This window comes from Gorilla gorilla, chromosome 16 (genome assembly GCF_029281585.2).
Source record: "Gorilla gorilla gorilla isolate KB3781 chromosome 16, NHGRI_mGorGor1-v2.1_pri, whole genome shotgun sequence".
Lineage (NCBI taxonomy): Eukaryota > Metazoa > Chordata > Mammalia > Primates > Hominidae > Gorilla > Gorilla gorilla.
Genome location: NC_073240.2, coordinates 50,000,347 through 50,013,710, shown reverse-complemented (window position 1 = coordinate 50,013,710; position 13,364 = coordinate 50,000,347). Strand labels below are relative to the sequence as shown.

General features: G+C 37.1%; 1 protein-coding gene across 10 annotated transcripts in view; it reads right to left on the bottom strand.

Moving 5' to 3' along the window:
* Nucleotides 1–13,364, bottom strand: part of GALK2 (galactokinase 2) — a 166,243-nt gene that overhangs the window by 121,492 nt on the left and 31,387 nt on the right. For all 10 annotated transcript variants that reach the window (XR_010131176.1, XM_019010860.4, XM_063698986.1 and 7 more), the window contains one exon: nt 6,270–6,358. Coding sequence is in view for 9 of the 10 variants with exons in the window: in XM_019010860.4 (XP_018866405.2) it covers nt 6,270–6,358 (89 nt within the window). In the remaining variant the exon portion in view is untranslated. The remainder of the gene's footprint in view (nt 1–6,269; nt 6,359–13,364) is intronic.

Here is a 13,364-nt window from a genome sequence, read left to right as displayed (position 1 = left end):
CAACCCCTTTTACAATAGCTGCAAAAAAATAAATAAATAAAATATATAATAAAATACTCAGGAATATACCTAACAAAGGAGTCAAAAGACCTCTACAAGGAAAACTACAAAACACTGCTGAAAGAAATCACAGACAACACAAACAAATGGAAACACATCCCATGCTCATGGATGGGTAGAATCAATATTGTGAAAATGACCATACTGCCAAAAGCAATCTACAAATTCAATGCAATCCCCATCAAAATACCACCATCATTCTTCACAGACTTAGAAAAAACAATTATAAAATTCATATGGAACCATACATATGTAACTAACCTGCACATTGTGCACATGTACCCTAAAAAAGTATAATAATAATAAATAAATTAATTAAAAAAAAATTCATATGGAACCAAAAAAGAGCCTGCATAGCAAAAACAAGACTAAGCAAAAAGAAACAAATCTGGAGGCATCACACTACCTGATTTCAAACTATACCATTAGGCCATAGTCAACCAAAACAGCGTGGTACTAGTATAAAAATAGGCACGTAGACCAATGGAACGAAATAGAGAACCCACAAATAAACCCAAATACTTATAGCCAACTGATCTTCAACAAAGCAAACAAAATCAAAAAGTGGGGAAAGGACACCCTTTTCAACAAATTGTGCGGGGATAATTGGCTAGCCACATGTGGGAGAATGAAACTGGATCCCCATCTCTCACCTTATACAAAAATCAACTCAAAATGGATTAAGAACTTAAACCTAAGATATGAAACTAAAAAAATTCTAGCAGATAACATTGGAAAAACCCTTCTAGACATTGGCTTAGGCAAGGATTTCATGACCAAGAACCCAAAAGCAAATGCAATAAAAGCAAAGATAAACAGCTGGGACCTAATTAAACTAAAGGGCTTTTGCATGGCAAAAGGAACAGTCAGCAGAGTAAAAAGACAACCTACAGAGTTGGAGAAAATCTTCACAATCTATACATCTGACAAAGGACTAATGTCCAGAATCTACAACGAACTCAAACAAATCAGTAAGAAAAAAACAAACCATCCCATTCAAAGAGTGGGCTAAGGACACGAATAGACAATTCTCAAAGGAAGATATAGAAATGGCCAACAAACATATGGAAAAATGCTCAACATCACTAATGATCAGGGAAATGCAAATCAAAACCACAATGTGATACCACCTCACTCCTGCAAGAATGGCCATAATCAAAAAATCAAAAAAGAGTAGATGTTGGTGTGGATGTGGTGAACAGGGAACACTTCTACACTGCTGTTGGGAATGTAAAGTAGTACAGCTGCTATGGAAAACAGTGTGGAGATTCCTTAAAGAACTAAAAGTAGAACTACCATTTGCTCCAGCAATCCCACTAATGGGTATCTACTCAGAGGAAAAGAAGTCATTATTTGAAAAAGATACGTGCACGCGCATGTTTATAGTGGCACAATTCACAATTGCCACTGTATGTCATTGGTATTATGGAACCAACCCAATCGTGGAACCAACCCAAATGCCCATCAATCAACGAGTGGATAAAGAAACTGTGGTATATATACAATGGAATACTATGCAGCCATAAAAAGGAATGAATTAACAGTATTTGCAGTGACCTGGATGAGACTGGAGACTATTATTCTAAGTTAAACAACTCAGAAATGGAAAACCAAACATCGTATGTTCTCACTGATATGTGGGGGCTAAACTATGAGGATGCAAAAGCATAAGAATTAGGTAATGGACATCGGGGACTTGCGAGGAAGAGTGGGAGGGGAGCGCGGGATAGAAGACTACAAATACAGTGCAGTGTATGCTGCTTGGGTGACGGGTACACCAAAATCTCACAAATCACCACTAAAAAACGTATTCATGTAACCAAATACCACCTATACCCCAATAACTTATGGAAAAATAAGATTTTAAAATAATAAATAAAAGTACTTTGAAAAAATTTTAAAAATCACTAGTGTTTCTATACACCAATAACAGACTACCTGAAAAAGAAATCAAGCAAGCAATCCCATTTGAAATAGCTAAAAAAAATGAATATCTAGGAATAAATTTAACCAAGGTGATAAAAGACCCGTACAATGAAAACAATAAAACACTGATGAAAGAAATTGAAGAGGATACAAAAAAATGGAAAGACATCCCACATTCTTGGACTGGAAGAATTAATATTGTTAAAATGACCATACTACTACAGATTCAATGCAATTCCTCATATAATACCTATGACATTCTTCACAGAAATAAAAAAAAAAATTCTAAAATTTGTATGGAACCACAAAAGACCCCAAATAACCAAAGCAATCCTGAGCCAAAAAAAAAAAAGAAGAAGAAGAAAAGAAAAGCTGGAGGCATCACACTATCTGACTTCAAATATACTACAAAGCTACAGTAATACTGTGGTTTTGGAGTAAAAACAGACATACAGACCAATAGAACAGAATAGAGAACCCAGAGCTAAATCCATGTATTTACGGCCAACTGATTTTCTTTTTTTTTTTTTTTTTTTGAGACAGAATCCTGCTGGAGTGCAGTAGTGGTTTGATCTCGGCTCACTGCAGCCTCCGCCTCCCAGATTCAAGAGATTCTCGTGCCTCAGCCCCCTGCGTAGCTGGGATTACAGGTGTGTGCCACCACACCCAGCTAATTTTTGTATTTTTAGCAGAGACGAGGTTTCATCATGTTGGCCAGGCTGCTTTCAAACTCCTGACCTCAAGTGATCCACCCTCCTCGGCTTCCTAAAGTGCTGGGATTACAAGTGTGAGCCACCATGCCTGGCCAAGGCCAAATGATTTTCAACAAAGTTACTTTCATTCATAGGGAAAAGGACAATCTGTTTAATAAATGGTGATGGAAAAACTAGATATCCATATGCAAAAGAATAAAAATAGGCCCCAATATCTCACCATTTATAAAAATGAATTTAAAATGGATTAAAGACTTAAACATCAGAACTGAAACTATGAAACTACTAGAAGAAAACATAAAGGAAACACTTCAAGACATTGGTCTAGGCAAAGATTTTATGAATAAGACTATAAAAGCACAGGCAAAGAAACAAAAATAGACAAACGAAATTATATCAAACTAAAAAGCTTCTGCACAGCAAAGGAAACCTTCCAATAGAGTGAAGAGACAACCTGTTGAAAGGGATAAAATATTTGTAAACTATTCACCGAACAAGGAATTAATCTCCAGAATATATAAAAAACTTAACAGTAGTAAAACAAATATTCCAATTAAAAAATTGGCAAATGGTCTGGGGGTGGTGGCTCACACCTGTAATCCCAGCACTTTGGGAGGCCAAGGTGGGCAGATCATCTGAGGTCAGGAGTTCAAGACCATCCTGGCCAACATGGTGAAACCCCATCTCTACTAACAATACAAAAATTAGCTGGGCATGGTGGCACGTGCCTGTAGTCCCAGCTACTCAGGAGGCCGAGGCAGGAGAATTGCTCGAACCCAGGAGGTGGAGGTTGCAGATCGTGCCGCTGCACTCCAGCCTGGGCAACAGAGAGAGACTCTGTCTCAAAATAAATAAATTAATAAAATAAAATAAAATAAAAATTGGCAAATGATCTAAATAGACATTTCTAAAAAGAAGACATACAAATGACTTACAATCATAGAAAAATGCTCAACATCACTAATAATCAGGAAAATGCAAATCAAAACCACCAGGAGATATTATCTCACTTCAGTTAGGATGACTATTATCAAAAAGACAAAAAATAATAAGTGTTAGAGAGAATGCAGAGAAATAAGAATTCTTCTACACTGTTGGTGGGAAAGTAAATTAGTATAGCCATATGGAAAACAGTATGAAGGCTCCTCAAAAAACTAAAAATAGAACCACCATATGATCCAGCAATCCCATTACTAGGTATATATCCAAAGAAAAGGACATCGGTATGTCAAAGAGATATGTGGCTCTCTTGTTTATTGCAAAACTATTCACAATAGTCAAGATACAGAATCAACATAAATGTCCATTCACAGATGAATGGATTTTTAAAATGTGGTGTATGAGTGCAATGAAATACTATTCAGCCACCTAAAAGAGTGAAATCCTGTTATTCACAGCAACATGGATGAGCTTAGAGGACATTATGTTAAGTGAAATAAGTCAGGCACAGAAAGATACATACCTCATGTTCTCACTCATATATGGAAGCTAAAAGAGTTGATCTCATAAAAATAGAGGATAAATTAATGGTTACTAGAGGCTGGGAAGGATAACATGTAGTGAGGGCAGGAAGGGCAGGTAGGGAGAGGTCAGTTAACAAACACAAGAGGCCAGGTGTGGAGGTTCATGCCTGTAATCTCAGCACTTTGGGAGGCCAAGGCAGGTGGATCACTTGAGGTCAGGAGTTCGAGACCAGTCGGGCCAATATGATGAGATCCCATCTCTACTAAAAATACAAAAATTAATCAGGTGTGGTGGTGCACACCTATAGTCCCAGCTACTTGGGAGGCTGAGGCAGGAGAACCACTCGAACCCAGGAGGCAGAGGTTGCAGTGAGCCGAGATGGAGCCACTGTACTGCAGCCTGGGTGACAGAACAAAACTCCATCTCAAAAAAAAAAAAAAAAAAATCAAAACAGTCATAAGTTGAGCCATCATTAAGTCAGGGACCTTTACAAGCCTGTACTTGTAAGTTCAGTATCTTTTTGTGGAAAATGAGCAACTTACTAAATCTTACGAAAGGGAGTACATCCTCTATTCTACAACTTCTAGTTTCCATCCTTGAAAACAAACCAAAAGAGTAATACTCATTGGAAATAATAAAATGATAAAATGAAACTAAGGTATCCTTTTTATGAAATTACCTGCTATAATAGTATAAACAAAAAGAGAAAATTGTTAAATAAATTATATTAATTTAGTAAGCTATCATCAAGTCATTAAAATAATTATGAGCACTATACAGAACCACAGTGCTGTGGTTTGAATGTCTCCTCCAAAACTCATGCTGAAATTTAATTGCCATTGTGACAGTACTAAGAGGTGGGACCTTTAAGAGGTGATCAGATCATGAGAGCTCTCCCCTCAGGAACAGATTAATGCCACTATCTCCGGAGTGGGTTAGTGACCTCAGGAGTGGGTTCCTGATCAAAGGATGAAGTTCAGCACACATCCTTTCTATGTCTTGCATGATCTCTTGCCCTCTTGCCCTTCCACCATAGAATAACTCAATAAGAAGGCCAGGCACGGTGGCTCACGCCTGTAATCCCAGCACTTTGGGAGGCTGAGGCAGGCGGATCACCTGAGTTCGGGAGTTCGAGACCAGCCTGACCAACATGGAGAAACCCTGTCTCTACTAAAAATACAAAAAATTAGCCAGGCATGGTGGCACATGCCTGTAATCCCAGCTACTCGGGAGGCTGAGGCAGGAGAATCACTTGAATCTGGGAGGCAGAGGTTGCGGTTAGCCAAGATTGCACCATTGCACACCAGCCTGGGCAATAAGAGCAAAACTCCATCTCAGAAAAAAAAGAGAATAACACAATAAGAAGGCCATCACCAGATGTGAGTACCATGATATTGAACTTCTCTGCCTCCAGAATCACGAGCCAAATAAACTTCTATTGTTGATAAATTACCCCATCTGTGGAATTCTGTTATACCAGCAGAAAATGGAAATAGATACATGGAAATATTTATGATACATTAAATGAAAAAAAGATAAAAATGGTATGTAGTCTAAGTACAACTATGTCAATTATTATATATAGGGACATTGATAAAATGATAGTAAACAAAATGTTGAAAGGTTGTGTTATTTACCACTAAAAGGTAGTAAAATTCAAAGTACTTCACAGGATAAACAAAAGGAAAGATAAATTCATCTAGAAGGCCTGCAAATTCTGGACCACACTTTTAGTAGCAAGGAATTTTAAGGTTTCCCTGTGCTCCTCTAACCCAGTGAGTAAATATAAAACCATCAAAACTACTTACCACAGTCTAAAATTTTAACCTGTGGCCTAGAAAAATATTTTCATTTTTTATGAAAACAATATTAACAACTTGGTTTCAACAAATTAATACATTTAAAAAACAAATGAACAATACTAATAACATGGATTGGGAAAGATAAAAGTAAAGTGTGTTCCTTATGCAAAGGCACATCTTACTAATAGTAGATACATGTGAAATATTCTATTTTGGGAAAAATTAAGAAAGAAATATATTTTTAAAAATTTAGATCTTACCAAAGGATGAAGAAAAAAATTAAGAGAAGGAACTTTTGAAATACCTATTATGTTGACTCTTCCTGGTGCTCGAACATAAAACTTGGGAATAGATCCAAACTTGGAGTTAAACATCTCCTTTAGCTTCAGTAACCTGAAAATAAAAGTACAATATTTCAGAATATCATATAACAGAAAATCCGTAAGATAACACACACACACACACACACACACACACACACACACACACACTCCATATGCCTGCCACCATTAATTATTCCTTAAAAGAATAAAAGCAAAATTTCCTAGTGACATACTTCCTTGAAAATCCCAAGATGAACAATACTGTAATCTCTAAATGGCACAAAAGTATAGCTAAGCACACTGAAGAATTTAAAAGTTAAGATTGATATACCCAACAGAAAAAGCTATTTTCTTCCCTTTTGAAGAATGTAGTTTCTGTATACTTTTTTGGTGACATTCAGGGAAGAATCTCTTTACATTAAAAGTGTACCATGCGGTAGTATATTTGGTTTCCTAAGGCTGTCATAACGAAGAACTATAAACTGGATGGCTTAACACAACAGAGATTTATAATCACAATTCTGCAGCCAGAAGTCTAAAACCAGAGGTCGGTAGTACCTCTGAAAGCTGTAGAGGAGAATCATTTCTTCCCTGCCTCTTTCTACCTTCTGGTAGCAGCCGTCAATCCTTGGTGTTCCTTGGCTTACAGCTTTATCACTCTAATCTCTGCCATGTCATCACATGGCATTCTGTCTGTTTTTCCTTCTTGTAAGGACACCAGTCATATTGGATTAAAGTCCATCCACTCTAACTGAGTATGACCTCATCTTAATTCATTACATTTGCAAAGATGCTAGTCCAAATAAGGTCATATTCTGCAGTTTCAAGTAGATATGAATTTGGGGGGTTATACTGTCTAACTCAGAACATGTAGTCAAATGAAAACTAGACTGGGTATCAGGAAACCACAGTTCTAATTCTAATGAGACCTCTAATTCAATGTCAAAGTTCGGCAAATCATTTTCTCTTGGCCTCTCTTCTCTAAAATTTGAGAATTTGAACTAGGTATTCCTCATAGGTCCCTTCCAGATCCAAAATTCTTGTAATATATTTAATAACTTGATACTCTCAAATTATCTCAAGTCAATTCTGTGAATAGCCCTCATTATTTGTAGTCCCTCGTCATATTGTATCTGGGTAATAACACCAGGATGATAAACATTTATTAAAGCCTAATATATTCAGGAAATTAATTAATTAAGAAACAGAGACCCACACCCAAAAAACCTCAAGAAAATGTAATAAAATAATAGAAAAATATGTTGAATATTGTTGGAAGTTATTCAAGCTCATCTCTTGGGAATTGAATAGTCATCAGAAACTGTTTATACCAGTTTCTTTGGCTCTCTTCCTGCCTCATTCTCTTGTTGCTCCAAAGACACCATTATAAACTTCTCTCTGCTCAGTACTCTGCATTCCACCTACCTCTGTGAACCTCTTAGTTTCTGCTCCTCCATACCTTCAGTTTTCATGACACTGTGGCCTTGACTCTACAAGACTTAACAGCTCCAGCGTCCTATACTAACTGATTACGTTTCTGTGTCCTTTCGTTCAAATTCTCAAAAGATATAATCAGCTTGGCAGAGTTTAGGTCCTGTATCTATACAGGAAAGATAAATTCATCTGTGGCCAAAGGGTGAGGTCATTTAGTACAAATAAGGTCACTTGTTTTAGTTACAAATATGGTCACTTGTGTTTACTGCTTCAGCAGAGGTTGTGGATGAGAACAAAAGATTGCAGCAGGGAGACAATAACTGATATCGCTAGCATATCACTCAAAATACATCTACTGGACTACCTGGTAGATGCGGTTGCCTAAATCTTTCTCTATATATCCTCAAAAAACAAAACAAGAACAAATAAAAGTATACAAAAACTTTGTCTTCAGTATAACCAGAAGACGAAATGCCAAACTTTAAGTTATCTATAATAGGGGGAAAAAAGAAGGGAGAAAAGAAGACCATAGTGAACTACAAAACATTAGTGAACTATAAAACATAGTGAAACAAAAATTAAGCAAAAAAGCCGGGCGCCCTAGGTGTGCCTGTAGTTCCAGCTACTCTGGAGGCTAAGGCAGAAGGATCGCTTAAGCCTAGAAGTTCTGGGCTGTGGTGCGCTACGCTGTCCAGATGTCTGCACTAAGTTGGGCTTCAATAAGGTGACCTGTGGGGGCCAAGGGATTATCACGTTGCCTAAGGAGGAGTAAACCAACCTAGGAGGGAAATGGAGCAGGTCAAAACTGCCGCACTGATCAACGGCAAGATCCTGCCTGCGAGTAGCCACTGCACTCTAGCCTGGGCAACATGAGACCTTGTCTTTGAAAAAAAAGGAAAGAATGAAAGAGGAAGGAAGGAAGGAAGGGAGGGAGGGAGGGAAGGAGGGAGGGAGGGAGAGGGGAGGGGAAGAGGGGGAGGAAGGGAAAATTGAGTAAAATAAAGAGAAAAGAAGGGAGCCACCAAAACTAAGATTAATCTAAAACTACTACTAGAAAGAAAAAGTCCACCTATTAAAAAACGTGAAGTGTAGGAAAGAAAAAGAGGAAAGTAGAATAAGCTCATTGATTACTAAATAGGCAAGAGGTAAAAGTTAAAAGATACCAAAAAAAACTGACAAAGCAATGTTTTTTTTAAGTTATAGTACAGGTATATACAAGGATATTATTAAACAAACAAACAAAAACAAAGAACAGGGCCTGTGCAGTCAGGTAGACCTGGGCTTAAAACTGTTCTCTACACATGATGAAATTCATTAATCTCATTCACCTTTAAATGGGATAGAAACATGTATCCCATAGATTTGTTGGGAAGATTAATAAGGTCATTTGGAACAGTGTCCAGCCCAGCGTTGGCATGAAGCATGTGTTTAATAAATGGTAGTTATGATTATATCTTAGTTCCTGGGTTCAATATCATTTCCAGTCTGTAGCAGGTGAATAAGAATACATCACAAGCTGGGATTACAGGCCCAGGTGGAGGTTGCAGTGAGCAGAGGCCGCGCAATTGCACTCCAGCCTGGGCAACAAGAGCGAAACTCCATCTCAACAACAACAACAAAAAAGAATACATCACAAGCAATGAGAGATGGTAGGTAATTAAGTGTTTAGCTTGTGTCAGGATAGTTACTAATGTTAGTGCACTGGGTAATTTTAATGATGCTGTTGATAAATCTTGCTGCTCTCTGCCCAGCTTCTTCTATTTTATAGAGAAGTTTGTTGAAACAACTGAGGTTATTTGTCTGGATTTGAGATAGAATGACATAAAATATTAGTGCTTTTCAACAGCCACCACTGGGAAAAAAAAAACTGACAAAGCAGATAGTAGAAGTTAAATAAGAAAATATTCCCCTATTTTCTAAGGGTGTTTTAAAAATATAAGTACAAAGGTAAGCAATAAAACAAAAATATAAATCTTCTTAAATACCACAGAAATTTCAAAACTAAAGGAGAAAAGAAAAATATCTGGTAGATAAAGAAAAACATAAAATGTACCATAGTATATAATTACAGGTTGAGCATCCCTAATTCAAAATTTCAAAATCCAAATCATTCCAAAATTTGAAGCTTTTTAAGCACAGACGTGACGTTATAAGTGGAAAATTCCACATTTAAGTATTTAACAAACTTTCATAAATAAAATTATTTAAAATATTGTATAAAACTACCTTCATGCTATGTGAATAAAGCGTATATGAAACAAATAAATTTCATGTTTAGATTTGGGTGCTATCCCCAAGATATCTCATTATGTATCTGTAAATATTCCAAAATCCAATAAATCTGAAATCTGAAAAACTTCTAGTCTCAAACATTTTGGATAAGGGATACTCAACCTGTATAAAATAATATGACAGAACTGAAATCAAACATATTAGTCACATTAATAAATGTGAATTAGCCTCAACTATTAAAACATAAAGATTTGCAATTTTGCTCCTAAAATAGGACTGAATGTATTATGCTGTATACTGGACACATAACTAAAACAAGGTGATTCCGAAAGACTAAATATCAAGAAATGAGCAAAGGTATTATAGGCAAATGAAAACAATAAGAAAACAAGTAGTAATCCTGATCAAAATTGTAGAATTTAAGCTTACACATTAAATGTGCATAGAAGGATACCTTTCTTTAGAGAGTGAGAGACAGGGACTCGCTCTGTTGCCCAGGCTAAAGTTCAATGGGCAGTGGCATGATCATGGCTCGCTGCAGCCTAGAACTCCTGGGCTCAGGCAATCCTGCGGTCTCAGCCTCAGCAGAACTACAGAGGCATGCTGCCATGCCTAGCTAAAATATTTTTTAATTTTTTGTAGAGGCATAGTCTCACTATGTTGTCTAGGCTGGTCTCAAACTTCTGGCTTCAAGTGATCCTCCTGCCTCAGCCTACCAGAAGGATATTTCTTAATGCTGAGAGCCACAAATCAAAATGAAGATATGGCAGTTAAGAAATATCCCAAATGAAACAGTAATTACTTGTATAAGGCAAAACTACAAGGCAATGTAAGGAAATACAGGTAGAAATACATTAATAATAAGAGATTATAAGACACCTTAGTAGATCAAGGAGTCCAAAAACACAGAGAAAAGACTCAATAAACTTGATAAAGTAAATTTTATGGATGTATACATATATCAAACATTTTACCCTGATAATAGGCAATATAACTTCTCAAGAGTACATGGAACATTCACAAATACTGATCATATATTTGGTTACAATGAAACATTAGTAAATTCCATAAAGTAGAAATAATACAAACAACACTCAATGCAATAGAACTAGAAATTATTAACAAGAAAAATAACAAAAAGGTCTTCCTACCTGCAAATTTCTTAAATGTCTTTTAAACAACTCTTGGGTGAAAGAGGAAATGAAGTGAAAGACAGAATCTAAAAATAATAACATTAAAAGCTCTACTCATAAAAAATATATGGGATACATTTAAAGCAGTCAGAAAACTCCATAGCTCTAAACACTTTAGCAGTAAAAATGAAAAATGATAATAGAAAACTAAATTCTCAGCTCCATAAGCTAGAAAATAAACAAAAAGAATGACACAAAAAAGATAAGAACAGAAAGTAATGATATGGGGAGTAGAAAAACAGCAGACCTAAAAATTCAAAGCCTGCGGTTTTAGGAAAAAAGTTAACAAAATAAGCCATTAGCTAATGAATTAATAATATGGGGGATAAAGCACAAATGTACAAAATAAAAAAATAACAAAGGGAAAATACTACTAAACAGAAGACTTTTTTTAAATAAGAAATGACTTTGCAGACCTCTATCCAAATATATCAGAAACTATAATAGTCTGATTCCATTTTTGATGTTTGACTACTGCCAGCTTTTAGACCTTAACCCTCCCTCTTTCCCCTTTCTACCTAACATTAAGCAAAGGGATTAAAAAAAAAAAAAAAAGCCCCTCTCTTTTGCCACCAGCCAAACCACATGTAGAAATCCTCTCCCTGGCTCTACCCTCTAACCACCATAAAAACCCCAAGTCAGTCTCCTTTCCCTGCTCTTTCAAACCAGTTTTGGACCAGCTTAGGCAACCTGCCATGCTCCCCCAGAAAGCCTTATAATGTCAGTAATAAATTTCTGGAAAATCACAGAGAATTAATGATAAAACCAACTTGAATAATAAAAGAATTCATTAAGGTAACAGGATGTAAGATTAATATACAGAAATCAGTAGACTTCATATGCAAAAACAAAAACCAATTAGAGACTAGAATGGTAAAGAAAATATAATTAATGTTAGCACCAAAAAACACTAAATACTTACAAACAAACTCAATAAACGTGCAAAATCTATTTAAGAAAAGTTTTTAAACATTCTTGAAAGACAAATAGACTTAAAGAAATGGGCTGGGCACTGTGGCTCATGCCTGTAATCCCAGCACTTTGGGAGGCCGAGGCGGGTGGATCACGAGGTCAGGAGTTCCAGACCAGCCTTGCCAACATAGTGAAACACCATCTCTACTAAAAATACAAAAAATTAGCCCGGCATGGTGGCACGCACCTGTAATCCCAGCTACTCCGGAGGCTGAGGCAGGAGAATCACTCTAACCCAGGAGGCGGAGGTTGCAGTGAGCCAAGATCGTGCCACTTGCACTCTAGCCGCCAGCACAGGTGACAGAGCGAGACTCCATCTCAAATAAAATTTAAAAAAAAAGAAATGAAAAGATATCCCTGTTTTGGATAAGATGATACAACATCATAAAGATGTAGTTCTCCCAAAGTTAATTTACAAATCCAACTAAATCTCCCAAAAAATACCAATAAGCTTTTCTTATGGAGATAGACAAGTTAGCTAAAAAGACCTTACGAAAAACAAATATGTAGCCAGGCATGGTGGCTTATGCCTGTAATCCAAGAATTTTGGGAAGCCAAGGCAGGTGGATCACCTGAGGGCGGGAGTTCAAGACCAGCCTGACCAACATGGAGAAACCCCGTATCTAGTATAAATACAAAATTAGCTGGGCATGGTGGCACATGCTTGTAATCCTAGCTACTCGGGAGGCTGAGGCAGGAGAATCGCTTAAACTTGGGAAGCAGAGGCCAATCCTGGGCTTAGGGGGAGCTCATCACCCTAAAGAGAAAGCCACAAGTCTGGCTGGGTTTGCCACCTGCTTGGGCCTTGAGAGAGCATCAGTGGTAACCATGACATGGTTTCTGCAGGCCTCAGGCAAGACCCAGTGCTGTGTGAACTTTGGGTCTGACCCAGTGCAGTCCCAGTGACAGTGGCCACAAGTCTACTTGTGTCTCCCATCCCCTAACTCCAGGAAACTCAGCATGGAGAAAGAAATTCTCTTTGGGGGAAAATGATGGTAAAGAATTAAAGACTCTGCCTGGAAATCCAGGGAATTCTCCCAGATCTTACCCAACACCACCAAGGCAGTACCTCTACAAGAAGGCAAGAGACACAGTGTTACTGGGTGTGGGGTACCCCCTAATAAAGATATAGCTGCAGTGACCAAAGACTTATATCGTAATACTCAATTCCCTTCAAATACCTAGAAAGCCTGCCCAAAAAGGATACAAATAAATCCAGACTGCAAAGACTACCATAATACTTGA